This window comes from Ipomoea nil, unplaced genomic scaffold (genome assembly GCF_001879475.1).
Source record: "Ipomoea nil cultivar Tokyo-kokei standard unplaced genomic scaffold, Asagao_1.1 scaffold0519, whole genome shotgun sequence".
NCBI lineage: Eukaryota > Viridiplantae > Streptophyta > Magnoliopsida > Solanales > Convolvulaceae > Ipomoea > Ipomoea nil.
In genome coordinates, this window is record NW_017616947.1 from 2966272 (window position 1) to 2983481 (window position 17210).

Here is a 17210-nt window from a genome sequence, read left to right on the forward strand (position 1 = left end):
AATACGTGAGGCAATGTCGGTTTAGATACACTGTAGTGTCAGTTTAGATACACTGTAATTTCAGTTGATATTTAACACAGAAAAATGCGCGCTCCGTTATCAGTAACGGCGCGCCGTTTCTTTACTTAAAGAAACGATACCGTTTTGACCGTGACGCACGTACACCGCGGTCCACAGTATAATGACCCTTCAAAACCTCATCTCGTATGGGACCACAACATTGCACCTTAATTGGATTAACTCAATTACAAATTTCTTGTTATACATACATACATTAATAGCCCTAAGCACAAGCTTAGACATGACATTCATATTAGCTTGTTTGACTAATCAAATAGCTAAATTGACCAAGTTACTCAAGTGATTTTTCAATCCTTTCAGGTAGTCTAGAAAGACACTCACATCTTTCGAGAACTAAAGTTTGCAAGTTCTCCAAAGAACAAAACATTCATATTAGCTTCTTTGACTAATCAAACAGCTAAATTGGTTAAACAAATTAGACTTTGGCTGATAAATTATGGCTAAAAGTTTTCACGAATTATTTAATTTTGTACACATTATTAATGTCTTTTATTAGATCACAAGGTGTCATGAGTAGCAACTAATTATAGGAGGCACATTTAATCGTGTTTCATACTCATATGTAATTAATTAAGCACTATGTTATGCATACAAAACTTTAGTACAAAAATATTTTTTATTTTTTAATGTAAAATAGTGAAAAATTTCACAATATCTAATAATAAAAATGTTAAATATTATAAATAAGCAATATTCTATGTAATATTTTTATAAATAGTGAGTAAAATTATTATTTCATTTACAAAATGTTTTGGTTCTTTTTCTACTTAGAGTATTTCCATTGGTATAAAAAAAGAAAAAAAAAAAAAAAGAAAAACAGTTAAGATTTTTGTTTATGTGACTAAGCAATCGTTATACCCCCTACACCACGGTGCGCGTAGCACTGTGTGCCGCGCGCCTCCCAAAACAACGTCGTTTTGGGATGCGCGGCAGGAAGTTGCTGTGATTATGTATATTTGTTCATACAATTATTTATATTTTTTATTATGTACATTTTTTATACAATTATGTACATTCTTTTTATACAATTATGTACATCCGAATCAAGAAATTTTTGTGTATTATGTTAAGAGTTGATGTGTATTATGTTAAAAGTTGATGTTTATTATGTATTATGTTAGATTATGTGTATTATCTTTTAAAAAACAGTATGTATATTTTGTTATACAATTATGTACATTCATGTATAACATTATGTGCATTTTTTAACATGAGATTTTTTTAAGGAAAATTAACCGCAAAACACTGGGTAGCGAAATTAAAAAAAAAATAAAAATTGAAATGACGTCGTTTTGCATCTGGGCGCACAATGCAACGCGCGCCGTGGTGCAGGATATAAATTGCCGTGACTAAGAGATCAAGCTGCAAACGAGAGATGCCAAGTAAGAGAAAAAAAATAATAATAAAACCCAATCTCCCAGAGACGATACTGATTTTCATGATTTTTTAAAATTGTAAAAAAAAAAAAAAAAAATACAAATGTGTACATTGAGTCTAGGCAACGATGTGTGTCCATTGGCTCACATCTTTTTGGCATTCCCCCCTCCTCATTTTTTTTTTTGTCCCTCCACCTATCCTACATTGCATGACAAAAAAAAAAAAAAAAAAAAAAAAAAAAAAAAACTGGAAATGAGTTTTAATTGCATTTGTTGCTCTTAGCTAGTTTGGAAGCACATTCTATTGCCCTAAAATGTTTTTTTTTAATAAGTAATTGCTTATAAAGCGTTTGGAATAGCAATAGCTCTAAACACAAATACACCACCCTTACTACTACATGTCATTTTCCCAATTTTTTTCTATAATATTAATAAAAATAATAATCACCTTATTGAGATAGTATCATAGTAATATACTCTATTTGGGATACATAATTGAAAAACTAATTGATAGTTGAAAATTAGCTGAAAGTTAAAAATTAACTGAAAGTTGAAAAACTAAAAGCTAAAAACTACCATATTAGATGGATGCCATTAGAAGTGTTTGGTAAACTTAAATGTTAAGCAAGATGATAAAAAAAAAATGTCATACTGACATGAAATATGTGTAGTATAAGTTTTTTCTTTTTCAATTTTTTTAAAAAAAATTTATAAGTGTAATATATAATATTTATTTGACCAACAATCCAACTATAAGTTTTTTCTTTTTCAATTTTTTTTTTAAGTTTATAAGTATAATATATAATATTTATTTGAACAACAATCCAACTATTTATACATAATACAAATCAAATAAGTTGAAGCATGCAAATTCTATTCTAACGGCTAAATCTTTGAGCTGCAACTTGTCAAGTAGATTCTTAATATAGAGGAATACTCCCACCAGAAATTCTCAACCTCTTGCAAATAGACCCAGATGAATAATACACATAATCTCATTTTCTACTCCATTTTATACTTTGTTTTTATTTTTTCATTTTCTTTATCCAATAAAATTTGTACACGTTAAAGAGAGTTATACACTTATACTTCATGAGAATACATCTATCATTTTTCATATGCTACACAGTACACACTTCACCTTTAATAAAACATTATGGATATGTGATGCATCCATTAGGTGACCATATAACAAAAATTGTTTTGGTGTCAATGAGGAGGAAACGAGAGGTTGGGATGAAAAATGAATTCTCAATGTATGCTTATTAATGATGGTATTTTATCCCATCATTATTTGCTTTCATCCTCTTAAAGAAATAATGAAAGGCCGCAATAAGAAATCTCTCACCAAGTACTATAAAACTTTTATGATGATTTTTTTTTTCAAAAAATAAAAACAATTTTCTTGTAGTACATAAGGTCATAAAATATACATTTCAAAGGATACCTTGCTCAAGTCAATAGTCAGAAATTATATCATAACAACTCCTCAAAACCTAGCTTTGTAAATATACACAACTTGCAAATTATTAACTCATTTATATTATAGAAAAATTATTAAAACACGTACACTTTGATAATTATAAATAGGTATAACAAAAACTCAAGATATATTTACTTCACACATTCACATCAAACCGAATAGTTATACAAAATAGTAGAGATTCAAAGTGTAAAAGAGATATTTTTTGTTCAAATGATGAAGTTGATTGGACTATTAACTTAGTAAACATGAGATATGGTTACAAGAGTCTCTAGAGTCCACATATTTAACTCGATCTATTCACCTTCAAATTCGGACAGATGTCGATAATCAAAGACTCCAGCCTACTTAAGAGGTGATGTGGCACTGTCTTAAGTTTTTCGCAAAATATTAGTTGCAACTCCCTGATGCATGGCATTATTACTATTGTTGCTTCTTCTTTGAAGTCTTCCCACTCCTCCCACTCTGTACACATGAAGAAGCGCAATTTCTTCAGCTTTGGAAAAGCAACAGCACCTACTTCTGCTACTCCCAAAAACTCACTCCCTACATATCTTAGCTCTTCCATGTTGTCTATGAAAAGAGTCTCCAGAGAAGGGAGTTTGCCTAATGGAGGCAAAGATGAACAATTTAAGTACTCACCGATTACAAGAATCCGTAGATTATCAAGGGATAGTGTAATCCAGGAAGGGAAGTGGGTTCCTCTGTAGCATTTAAGTTCCAAGGTTTGCAGTTCCAGAGGTGGTTTCAGAGCATCTACTCCCACAGTGACTACCGGACAGTTGTTAATCATCAAATACTCCAGCCTACTTAAGAGGTATTGTGGCACTGTCTTAAGTTTTCCGCAATCTTCTAGAACCAGCTCCTTGATGCATGGCATTATTATTATTGTTGCTTCTTCTTTGAAGTCTTCCCACTCCTCCCACTCTGGACAATGATGGAACTCCAGTTGCTTCAGCTTTGGAAAAGCAACAGCACCTACTTCTGCTACTCCCAAAAACTCACTCCCTACATATCTTAGCTCTTTCATCTTGTATATCTCAAGAGTCTCCAGAGAAGGCAGTTTGCCTAATGGAGGCAAAGATGAACAATTTACGCACCCATCGATGTTAAGAATCCGTAGATTATGAAGGGACAGTGTAATCCAGGAAGGGAAGTGGGTTCCTCTGTACTCATAAAGTTGCAAGGTTTGCAGTTCCGGAGGTGGTTTCAGAGCTTCCATCACATCTATTCCCACATCGACTCCCTCCCTGAAATGGAAACTCAATCCTTTGATGTGCTTCTTCATTCTCAATTCTGCTTTCTCTGCTTCCTCCACATCTGATGTGTTATTCAGATCGCACAAAAAAAATATTGACAGCTTCCCTTTGAGTTGGTTCAGCTTCTCCATGTATCCCAACGTACTTGACTCTTTCTCTTTCCCCACCTTAAACTCACCTAAACTACAAAGCTGAGTTAGCTTTGCAATATCTAGGGGCATCATCTCCAGCCTATAGGTGTCTCTGATGTTAAGGTGTCTCAAGTTTATTAAATTGCCAATCCCTTTGGGTAGTCTGGAAAGACCTTCACATCCCCCAAGATCTAAAGTTTGCAAGTTATACAAAGAGCAAATTGCATCGGGTAACTCCTCCACTTGTTCACAATAACTTAAATTAATGTACCTTAGCTGACTCAAATCTCCAATCTTATCAGGTAGTCTAGAAAATCGATCACATCCTTCAAGATCTAAAGTTTGTAGGTTCTCCAAAGAACAAACTGTATCAGGCAATTTCTCTACATTGCTCCAACTTAAATTAATGTACCTTAGCTGACTCAAATTTCCAATCCCTTTGGGCAACTTAGAAAAATCATTATGTCTAAGATCTAAAGTTTGCAAGTTATATAAAGAACAAATTGCATCCGGTAACTCCTCTACATCATTCATACTTAAATCAATGTACCTTAGATGAAGCAAATTTCCTATCTCCTTTGGGAGTTCTCGCAACTTACAGCCACGCAATCCTAATAGTCTCACAGATTTCAAACCATTGAACAAATCAGGAATAAGTTCTTCAGGAGAAAGGCGTTCACCAAAAAAGCTGCGAAGTTTTCCAACATCACGAACGGAAGCAGTGAGATTCATATTCCTACCAGTGTTCTGCCATGACAAATGACGTAGATTTTTAATTCTGACATCATCCTCGTGCTGGTCAATATTGTAGAATTCATTTTTGGTAAGAAACTGGGCAAAATCATGCACTATATCATGCATTTTGCAAGATATGATAATGTTGGAATCCATGTCATCTTTCTCAAAATCTTGGAAGAAAGAGCGCATTGCTAAACCCCCAAATAACTCCCTGCCTTTTGATTCCATCGTCACATAACCTTGTGCCATCCAAATTCTGATGAGCTTATCTACCTTTATTTCATAATCTTTGGGAAAGACAGCACAGTATGAGAAACATTGCTTCATCTTTGGGGTCAAATCATTGTAGCTTAGATACAAATGAGGGAAGAGGTCTGTTACCACTTCATCCAACTCCCAAATTTTATTGTCTAAAACATTTTGCCAATCGTCTTCAGTGTATTTGAAACGTAGCAGGCTTCCCATGACCCTAGCAGCAAGTGGCAGTCCTTTGCACTTTTGAGCAATTTTCTGACCAATATCTTTCAGTTTCTCACAATCCTCTTCCCTTCTCCCAGGAAATGCTTTCCTGCTAAGCAACAACCAAGCTTCCTCATCAGATATTAGATCCAACTGATGCACATACACACTTCCCATCATTGTAGCAACCCTCTCACTCCTAGAGGTCACCAAGATTCTACTCCCGGGGAGTCCATCCTTGAGAGAATTCTTCAATGGATTCCACTTTTCATCCTGCTCTGTCCACACATCATCCATCACAAGTAGGAACCTTTTCCCAGACAAAATGCTTTGGATTTTTTCCAGTAACAGTTGCAGTTGAGACAGATCTGTGGAGCTTTTAGTGATTGACTCAACAATGGCTTTTGCAATCTTGATCTGGTCAAAGGGGTCCGAAACACAAATCCACACCCTTTCATCAAACTGAGTCTTGATCTTTTCATCCCCAAAGACTAGTTGAGCAAGGGTAGTTTTCCCTATCCCTCCCGTGCCCACTATGGAAATCACAGGGGGGCCATTTCTTGCTTCGTCTTCTCCAGAATTCTCCAGTAACTTGCTTATTAAAGCACTGGCATCAGATTTCCTACCTTGAATCTCAGACGCATCCACATCAAACGCAGTGGTGACTCGCATCAATTCTTGATCAGAGTGTGATGCTGCAGAAGTGTGTGTTATAGATGCATAATCAAATTTGAACTGATCTTTCTCTTTCGTAATCCGATCAAGTGTTGAATCAAGCTCCTTTATTTTCTTGGCGATGTCTCGATGCATAGCAAACCTTTTGTAATGGAAACGCGAAGGCAGGAAAGAACTGAGACTTACCTTTCTACCCTCGATCTGTTGTCTCAGAGTTGTGGTTCTCCACTCGTCCAGAACATCATCCACTTCGTACGAGAAGTCTTTGATATCTTCGATCCAGTGCTTGATGTTGTTTTCCTTAAAGCTTCTCTTTTCTGCATCATCCAATACCTCCATGATTTTCTTGAGCTTTGATGAGAGGTTTGTGATCTCCTTCTCCACACCCAGAGTTCGTTTTAGTTCCTGGGCTTGGTGCTTCAGGATGTTGATCAGCTCTTCCACAACACTGGAGATGAGAGCGTCGGCCATGGTCGTTGACTCTGCAGTGGAAAGGTACTTTGAGAGATGATAAGGTTTGCTAATGTATGGGTGTGCAAATTTGGGTAACTGAACAATATAGGTTAATATACAGACCAACAAAATTTGGTTAATTTTTTTTTATTAAAATTAAAATAAATAATTTATATATATATATCAACCATTGACTCTGTAGTTGACACTCAGATGATAAGGTTGGGCTTTTTCTCCAATGGGGGCTACACTGTGACTAAGGGACCTATGAAAAGGAAAGAATTGAATGCTTGATGGGAATGGGACAAACGTCCCCAAGAATTAAAAAATAAATAAAATATCATAGGTTTGTTACAATGGGCATCTCCATTAATGAATTTAAGTATAGTTGTTGAGGAATTATAATTGAGGTAGAAGAAAATAAATAAAATATCAGAGGTTTCTTACAATGGGCAGATCCATTAATGAATTTAGGTATAGTTGCTGAGGAATTATAATTGAGGTAGAAGAGTAAAGGTGAGGAGAGAGAATATTTTGTCTTCTCTTGCAAAGATTTTGGTTTTTTACTTTTTGCAGGAGAAGTAAATAAAAAATAAAAAAAAAAAAAACACAGAGGGCGTGCGTGGAGTGTGTTGCACGCCTTAGCGGGCGGGTGGTCATCAGCCGGTGGACACTCTAAAATTAAAGGCAAAACAATCATTTTATTTCAACCCCACCCATTTCTTCGAACGTCTTCTTCCTCCCCTTTCTTTCTTCGCTTTTTAGGAAAATGAATTGTTTGACTGGGGTTGAAATAAAAAGACTGTTTTGCCATTTTCACTGCCAAGACAAAATATGTTAATGGAAAGACTACGACAGATTGAATTCGAAATTCTGAGAACCACAGATGGTCGATTTAAAAGATTATGACTAAAGGTGGCGAAACCCCCAAACTCGGAGGACTTTGGTTAGCATTTACTCAATATAGCATGGTTCAAGTGACTAATTCAATGACCAAGCTAAGTGAATATCGACAATTTATATCGTGGGTCCATATAGTATTTTGAACCGTACGTGGATCAAAACGACGTCGTCTTGATATTTAAGCTTTAACAGATTATGTAGTTTACCGTTTCTCATGTTCCAACACAAATTTTAATTTATTCTAGGTATAAAATCGATATTCTTAAGGTACAAAATTTCATAACACGAGACAAAAACTCACAACATAAGACACATACACATGTTATATGTCCTATAGGCATATAATTTAATAATACAAACATAAATTCGTAAAATAAGACACAGAATATGTTGTGCTACACAATTACTAATCTATTTCAAGTACATAATCCATACACTTAGGGTCGGTTTGGAAAGCAGGAAAATGACTTCTGGAAAATGAGTCATTTTCTGAAAAAACATTTTCCTTTCCGGTGTTTGGTTACATTCTGGAAAACTGCATTGGTGTGTTTGGTTCATTCACTGAAAAATGAGTAAAATTGTATAAATAAATATTTTAACTATTTTATTTAGAATATAAAAATATTTATAATAATAATACTAAAATAATTTTCAACATAATCCTATAATATTAAAAAATAAAATTAAAAAAAAAACACAAAAAAAAAAGATATTCATTGGTTCGAATCCTACTGAGAGGTCCACTAGAGAGCAGAAATTGTTGAAGAAACATCTTTCTTTTGTCCGGCGATCAGAAAATAAAGAAATGATTCATTTACTCAAAACCATTACGTATTTACAAAATACTATCTCAATTCATTCTATTTCATTAGATCCGGGATGTGATATGGTTCCGAAGGATGACTCGGATCTAGACAGTTCCAATAAGATTTCATTCTTTAAGGGGGCGTTTGGTTCACGGAATCTTGGATTACCCCAGGTAATAGGATTACCTCCTGGAAGGTAATGTGCGATTTTGAGAATGTAAGATTACCTTGTGTGTTTGGTTTGGATGGTGTAATATAATATTACTTTGTTTGGTTCAGGTTATATTTTATGTTATATGAATCAATTTACAATAATGCCCTCAATAATATATATATATATATATATATATATATATATATATATATATATATATATATATATATATATATATATATATATATATATATATATATATATATATATATTATATTATGTGTGTGTATTTATTTATTTATATCTATGAATGTATATCAAAATTTAAATATTAAAAAAAAACTAAATATATAAATATACACATATGTATATTTGATTATATAAACATATATTAATTTCATTATTATTATTATTATTATTATTATTATTATTATTATTATTATTATTATTATTATTATTATTATTATTATTATTATTAGTTAACAAGGGCAAAGTTGGAATAATTCAAGGTAATCTAAGATTACCTAAAAAAATGGGGGTAATCACATTATCTTGAAATATTAGCGCCACATCAGCTTTGAGGTAATATAACATTACCTTGTAATCTCATAACTTGAACCAAACAAGGTAATATAACATTACCAGACTCAGATGACCTAGGTAATCCAAGATTCCGTGAACCAAACGCCCCCTAACAAAAATCCATTTTTTGATTTCTTTCACCGATTCCATGAACGGAACAGGGGATTCATAAGGATGCTCTTAAAAAAAGAATAGTTAACATGGTAATTTCTCCTCCCACTTATTGGTCAGATTACTCTCCTCTCCATAAATCTCTATCCCTCTTTTTCTGATAAAATCCCCAATTCCCTTCCCTTATTCTCAAGCCATAGAAATCCGAAAATTTACCTTACCCAACCATTGATAAATTGGCAGAGATTATAGATGGGGATGCAAGACGAAGATCTGAGTTCAAAGGGAAACTACTCTCTGATCGGCAGTTCAAACCCTTATTTGTGTTAGCCCACTTCCCCTTAAATTAACAATGTTGTTTATTCTTTCTTTAATTTGCTGTTGTTGCCACATAGTATTTGTGCGTCAATAACATGATTTCTCAACTGTGTTACTATCAGCCTTGTACCATTGTACAGTTCCAATGAGTGATCTATATTTCTCAGTAGCATAACTGGAGTTCTAACTTTCAAAGTTAAACAATGGTTGGGGACTCCTGAGCATCTCAAACTGTTTAAATTTTTAAAAAAATCAGAACAAACCAAAAAATATACAAAAACACATATTAAAAAAAAGTATAAGATGAGTTATAACATTATCAATTCTGTATTATTTTTATAAAAAAAAACAAATATTAATTGTTCATTCAAAAATATACTTTAGTACACTTTAATAACCATATACTAATCTAAATTTAATTTAAAATTTTACAAATATTAACTTAATACTTCAACAAATAAAAAAAAATAACCAATAAAGGAAATCAATTTTTAAAAATTACACAACAACTTTACTATTGTAAACCATTTCAAAAAAATTAATAAATAAGCTGCACAAATTTAAGAAAAAATTACAGCACAAAATAATTATTAATTATTACAAATTAATGGATCACACTAATATCTCAACAAATTAATTCAAACAATAAAACTAAAAGAATAATGTTTTTTGATAACATTTCCATATCCAAATCTCATAAAACATAACATATACTACAATATATATATATATATATATATATATATATATATATATATATATATATATATATATATATATTGTGAAAGGTTCCCGTGCATTTGTTGCTTCCCGTGCGGATGTGCGATGGATTAATGTGCATGAGATTTGTACTCAATGTGCGTGAGTGTTGTGTTTAATGTGCCTGAGATTTGTATTTAATGTGCGTGAATGTGTAAAATGCAGCAGAAAATATTATGTAAGCTTCTTCCCCATCCCCAGTAGCCATTTGCCCCCTCCCTGATGATGATGATGCAGAGGCGAGCTATAGAGGTTAAGAATTATGGGAATAATACAACAGAAATCCACACTTTGTTGCTGTGCAAATTTTACTGTGCGTGTGTTATTTATATAAACATTCAACTGCATTGAAGGTGGCTGATAACCCAGAATCCATGGCCAAATTGATGGAAGAAGTAACAAGAAGCTTGGGCGTTAATGTGCGTGAGTTTCTGTTCTGCTTCTTTCTGAGCTCGTAATTCTGAAATACTCAGGCACATTAAGCACAAATCTCACGCACATTAAACAAAATACTCAGGCACATTAAGTACAAAACTCACGCATATTAACATGAAGCACATTAAGTACAAATCTCAGGCACATTAAGTATAAACCTCACGCACATTAATCCACCGCACATCCGCACGGGAAGCAACAAATGCACCTGAGGATATCCCTTCCCTATATATATATATATATATATATATATATATATATATATATATATATATATATATATATATATATATATATATATATATATATATATATATATATATATATATTGATACTGCTAATTCTACGTAAGCAATATAAAATATCACGAGACCAATTAAAGCAAGTAAAATCTTTATTGATCCCGGTAAAGGCCCTAAGTACAATCTACTTGGTTGTTCTGAGTACCGACTGACTGCGGTCGGGATTCTCTAACAACAACCTATCGATCGTCCAAAAGTCCCTTACACTGTAGCTACTGTGGGTATTTATAGCCGCTATGCCGGGGACAGGATTCCAGCCGTTCGGCATGTCCTCCACGTAGCCACCACGTGTCATCCTCCCGGGTGCCCTGCCTGTCGATGTAAAGAGCCGCCACGTGTCCTTCGTCAGCTCTTTCGCCCAAGGGCTACCGCTCGGTGGTCGACACCGTCGCTCGGGCAACTCCGGTCGGTCTACGACCGGGTTCTTCTCGTGGAGCCCGACCTGTTACCTGCAAAGACAAGGAGAAAGAGACAAAGACTCCTCGGTCGTGGTGAAGCTATGTCGGTCGGGATATTCCCTACCAAGAGCCCCCCAGCCCGGGCCTTTTTGATCAGTCGGGAAAAAATGGGACGGGATGAAGAAGCCCAACCGTCAGCCACCAAGCCGACCTGCCAGCTGTCATTCTTTCCTACGCCACGTGTCGGCCTCTGCCGGCCTCGGCGATCCCATCCGTCGCCTCGGATTCAGCGCGGGTCGTGTCAGGCAAGTTGGCCCATTTCCCGCCTAAATGCCCTCCTATAAATAGGCCCTTGAGGCCCTCATTTGAACTTTCCTCACTCTTTTGCTTCAGTCGATATCCTCTAAGAATCCCGAGCAGAGCATCTCAGCAAGGCGATCAAGCAAAGCAAAACTTCAGACCTTCTTCAAAGTTTCCTCACTCGGTAAGCTCTTAGTTCTTTACTCTTTGTTTACTCTTTACTTAGCGTAGAAGTAGGATAGCACTAACTTCGAGCTAACTCCCCGAACCCTGTACTAACTCCCGACCGACCTTTAGGTAGAATTATGTCGGACTCGGATAGTCAAAACGCCTCGATCGCGGATTACGATGAGGAGGTCGAGCGTATCAGCGACGAGGAAGTGGACATTATGTCCTACACTCCCGAAGCCAGCCCCCGAGCAACGCCAGCCCCCGATCGAGCCGTCGAGCATAACAGCGCATCAAGCTCCTCCGGGACGTCAAGCTCTAGCTCCAGCGGATCGGGGAGCTCCAGCGAAGAAGAGGAAGAGAGAACCACGTCAAGCGGGCGGGGTTCTCCGACCGAGGGCGTTAGGGAAACGCCTACCCGGGTGGTTGGGGACCACCCGGAAGCTGCTCCTCGAGGAGGTGATCGAGAAAATACCCCCGAGCAGACCGAAGAAGACCCGGCCGGGCCGGCCACACCAGCCGTCGAGCTCGAGTTCTTGAACAGCGAGAGTGTCGAGCAAGAAATGAGCCTGCTACCAAAGGCGAAGCGGCTCGGATTACTGAAATACTCCGGGGTCGGGTTGAATTCGACACGAGCCGGCAGCTGGGGAACGTGATTGACAGGCATCGGGGCAAGTGGATCGGGATGCATTACGACTCCCTAATGGCCCCGATTGCCATTCCCTTCCCGGCCCTCTTGACGGCCTTTCTAGCGTACTACCGGGTCGTTCCGGCTCAAATCTGCCCGAACGCACATCGGATCCTCGCCTGCTTCCCGCAGATATGCACTCGGCACGAGGCCGAGTGCATGATGGAGTTGTTCAACTTCATCTACCAGATCAAGGTTCTCCCGGGCCGCTACGGGGGTGGGTTCCTGATGCTGCAATCCCGAGCAGATATGTGCTCCATCAAAGGCCTGCCCGGGAACAACAAGGGGTGGAAGAACAGAATTTTCTCCATCAAATACGACCCCTGGATCCTCCCGGTCGATCGCACTTGGAGCAGCCACTTCAGAAAGCAAGTGGTGCCGGTCGAGACGCAAGCGCTGAGGGACACGGTCAGCCGGATTTCGAGCGAGGTGCACGAATACACAATCTTCCTGACGGCTGAAAGTCTCGCAGCCGCCAAGCTCCCGCCCCCCACGTACGAGCTAAAGGAGAAGTACCTTCCCGTACCGATGGGCGTGACGGTCGCCAAGCCGTCGAAACGGAAGAAGAAAGGTTTAGCTCGAGCTGTTCCTCCCGACCTAGCTTCATTTCTTGATCTATCTAACTTAGCTCTTTTATTGCAGCCATGGCAGAATTCGGCGATGAAGACACCGCCCTTCCCCCGCCCACGAAGATCTCCCTCGGCGGGAAGAAGAAGGCCAAGACCAAAGCAGCCGGGGGAAAAGGAGATTCCCACTGCCCGACCCCTGAGTGCCTCGACCGTGTCGACGGGCGAGGGCTTCATCGTCGAGCAGCCTGACGTCTTGGTCACCCGGGTGGAGGTCGCCCGGGGCAAGGAGAAGGTCGCCGACCAGGGCGCGACCGAGGTGGGCAGCCTGAAGCGCCGCCGTGACCAACACAGCCCGAGCCCTTCTGTCGGGCGAGAAAGGGATTCTACGTCCGTGCTGGCACGGATCGGCAACGCCGCGCCAGCCCGAGTGGATCTGGGGAAGATGACCCCGACCCAGGTGGCTGAACAGATCGGCCACGACCTGGCTGAGGTGAGTTTCCCAACTTATAATCTTTCTTTGCCCAAGTGTTTTCGATCGGGCTAACCGAACGTCTCTTGTTTTGCAGATTTCCCGGGCCGCCCAGCTCCTACAAGGTCGAGCCATGCTGGCCGAGGAAGCTGATCACCACAAGAAGACGGCCGCCCGTCGCTTGAAGGAGATCAAGGACCTCCAAGCCGAGCTGGAGAAGACCCAGAAGGCCCTGAAGAAGGGCGACGAGGAGCGGGTTCTTGCCGAGAAGGTCGCCAGCCGGGCGATCGGAGAGGCCAAGGAGCTGAAGGCTCAGCTCGAGAATCCGAGCGAGCTGGCGCGGGCAGCCTTCAAAGACAAGGACTTGGGCTCGGCCTTCCTCACAGCAGCCCGGGGAACAGAGATCGGGGAAGAGCTGATCGTCTCGTTCGGTCGCTGGGGCTTTACGGCCGGGAAGCGGAAAATGCTTGAACGAGTCCGTTCTCGGTTGGAACAGGCCCTGGACGGGGAAGACCTTCAGCTGGTCCTCTCGGCCTTACCCCCAGACCTAGCCGATCCCGGTCCTTCTCCGTTCGCCCCAAAAGCCAAGGCGGCCGAGCCTGGAGCGTCGTCGGCGGCCCCTTCAAGCGGGAAGGAAGCGGCTGCTGGAGCCCGGGAGGCAAAGAAATAGGCTAGGCTGTCTCCTCTTTTTTGTAAGAAACACCGATCGGGAGCCCGGTCCCGAATTGTACCGGGCACCTTTTGTCAATTAATAAAATTTATTTTTTTGTGCTTTCTTGCGTCGCTCGTCTCTCGTTTCCTTGCTTCCAACTTGCACACACTGAACTCAATCACTCGACCCCCTGGACTTTAGACCCGGTCTCGCAATATTCGATCCGCTTAACGCCCGACCTTACGACCTTATGGCCTGGTCGTTCGTTCGATATTTCGACGTCAAATCTGACCAACCGATCGGGTTTACCCGATCTCCGGGCCTTTGTCGAAAAAATATATATTTTTTGAAAACAAGCCTCTACGGTCGAAATGTAACCGAGCGACGGGCCTGCAAATACTTCCTTATCCCAATATTTTTTGAAAACAAGCCTCTACGGTCGAAATGTAACCGAGCGACGGGCCTGCAAATACTTCCTTATCCCAGCCCCCACACTATTGTGCGCTCGAGGCACGAGTGGGTGCAATAGTGGATAGAAGTTGGACGGATCGGGGAATAACGCTGAGAGCTCCTGACTTCCCCGATCAGTGGCATGACTTGGGTGTCCGCCCGTGTGGAGCGCGTTTTGACCGGTCGATAGATTTCGCCCGGTTGATGAATGTTGAACTGATCTGCATGTAACGAAGGTGAAAGAAAATAACCGATCGGGCCGCCGCATACAAACGGTCGGGCAATCATCGATCGTACATACATTAAACTTTCCCGCTCGCAGGCGGTTGAATCAATTTTACAACCATAAATTTACATAGAAATGACGACCGGGACTAACTCGCAGGTCGAGCCCCCACTTCGTCTAAAAATACAAAAAATGGGCTAATGCCTAAAAAGAACAAGGTGCTCGGAATTCCAAGTCCCCTCGATTAGCCGACCAGTCGTTGTCTCTAGTCGGTATGTACCCGGCCGTATGACAGCATTGATGATGTACGGCCCTTCCCAGTTCTGAGCTAGCTTTCCGCCCTCTAGAGGTTGGCTGGCCTCCCTTCGTCGTAGAACGTAGTCTCCGACTTGGAAATAACGAGGGTTGACCCGAACATCTTTAGAACTCTTGACGCGCTTCTGATACTCGGCTATGCGTCGAGCGGCTAGCTCCCTTTTTTCTTCGATCCCATCAAGGTCCACGGCCATCGCGTTTTCGTTCTCTTCCGCATTATAGGTTCTCTCTCGATCGGTCGGAATCCAGGCCTCAATCGGAAGTCGGGCCTCGGCTCCGTAAACCAGGGCGAAAGGGGTCTCCAAAGTAGCTTCCCTCGGGGTCGTCCGATAAGTCCACAAAACATATGGCAACTCATCGGCCCAACTACGACCGGCCGAGTGTAACTTCTTTTTCAGACCTTCCAATATTGTCCGGTTAGCATTCTCCACTTGTCCATTTCCCTGTGGGTAAGCGACCGACGACCGGACGTGAGTTGTCCCGATCGTGGCCAAGAAATTCTGGAAGTATTGGCTCACAAACTGGCGACCGTTGTCGCTAATGAGATGCACGGGTGCGCCAAAACGGGAAATGACATTGCGCCAAAGGAAGCGAGCACACTGCTGAGATGTGATCGTGGCTAAGGGCTCGGCTTCTATCCATTTGGAGAAGTAATCTATGGCGACGATCACGAATTTTCTCCGACCGGAAAGCTGAGGGAAGGGGCCCAAGATATCTACCCCCCACCTAGCGAAAGGAATTGCGGTCGTGACTGGCTGGTAGAACGTTGCCGGTCGTCCAGGCATCCATGCGTACAGTTGGCACGTCTCACATTCCCGAGCTAACTTTTCACAGTCCAGCTGGAGGGACGGCCAATAGTACCCGATCAGCATAATACGACGGGCCAGGGATCGACCTCCTTGATGTGAGGAGCAGATTCCCGAGTGCAGCTCCTTCATGACTAACTCGGCCTCGAACGCGGTCAAGCAACGCATAAGAGGGCCTCCATACGATCGCCGATAAAGACGACCATCGAAGACTTGGAACCTCGGGGCTCTCAGCTTGGCTTTTCGAGCGCGCTGTGGGTCGTCTGGGAGTCGACCGTGCTCGAGGTATTCCTTCAGATCGGTGATCCAGCTGTCCTCCACCGGCTGAATTGGATTGACCGGCAGGCGATGGATACTGTGTCTGGGGATCACCAAGATCCGAGCTATCTTCGAAATGTGCTCCGGGGCGTCTTGGGCTAGTTTAGATAAGATATCCGCATCGGCGTTATCCAACCGGGGTATGTGTCGGACGGTATACCTCCGGAACTGAGCGAGCTTTTCCATGGCAAGGTCTCGATACAACTGCAAACGCTCACCATTAACTTCATAGTCCCCGAGAACTTGCCCGACCACGAGCGCGGAATCTGTCTGTGCTCGAATGTAGTCAGCCCCCAAGTCCCGAGCGCACTGCAAGCCGTTAACGAACGCTTCGTACTCGGCTTCGTTGTTGGTCGGGTGGAACTGGTACATAAGAGCAAAATAGATCTTGAATCCTTCCGGGCTCGTGACCACCACTCCTCCTCCTGCCCCTTTTTTGCTACTCGACCCATCTGTTGCCAGTGACCACCACTCAGCCTCGGATCCGCAACCTCAGGAGGCCGGGTATCCCGGGCGGTGCACTCAACCAAGAAATCCGCAAGAGCTTGACCTTTAATAGCAGGTCTTGGTCGGTACTCGATCGCGTACTGGGTCAGCATTAACGCCCATTTGACTAGGCGACCTGATGATGAAGCAGTTCGGAGGACTGGCCCGATCGGCTGATCGGTCAACACGCGAATTGCTCGACCTTGGAAGTAGGGAGCCAAACTTCTTCGCGGCAATGTAAAGGGCGTAGACGACCTTCTCGAGCCGGGAGTACCGGAGCTAGGGACCATGTAGCGCGTGGCTTACATAGTACACCGGTCGCTGGACCCCTTCCGGATCG

At 41.2% G+C, this 17210-nt stretch overlaps 1 protein-coding gene across 4 annotated transcripts; it reads right to left on the reverse strand.

The window, feature by feature from the left end:
* Positions 1-2909: 2909 nt before the first annotated feature.
* Positions 2910-16293, reverse strand: LOC109174097 (putative disease resistance protein RGA3). Of its 4 annotated transcripts, none has more exons than XM_019323385.1 (3): positions 16287-16293; positions 4881-6388; positions 2910-4742 (listed from the first exon to the last, which is right to left on the reverse strand). In XM_019323385.1, exons 2-3 carry the CDS (start codon positions 6335-6337, stop codon positions 3227-3229), a joined length of 2973 nt encoding a protein of 990 aa, XP_019178930.1. In that variant the 5' UTR covers positions 6338-6388; positions 16287-16293; the 3' UTR covers positions 2910-3226. The 4 variants fall into 4 exon arrangements, with proteins under 4 accessions (XP_019178930.1, XP_019178929.1, XP_019178928.1 ...); XM_019323384.1 differs by lacking the exon at positions 16287-16293 and having other exon boundaries at positions 2910-4467; positions 4612-4742; positions 4881-6769; XM_019323383.1 differs by lacking the exon at positions 16287-16293 and having other exon boundaries at positions 2910-4493; positions 4566-4742; positions 4881-6769.
* Between the last annotated feature and the right edge of the window lie 917 nt (positions 16294-17210).

Coding starts and splice junctions, on each gene's coding strand:
- LOC109174097 (XM_019323382.1), bottom strand. CDS start 6,673: ATGGCCGACGCTCTCATCTCCAGTGTTGTGGAAGAGCTGATCAACATC. Junction 4,743..4,880: donor GGAAATTTGCTTCATCTAAG/GTACATTGATTT, acceptor GAGTCAGCTAAG/GTACATTAATTTAAGTTGGA.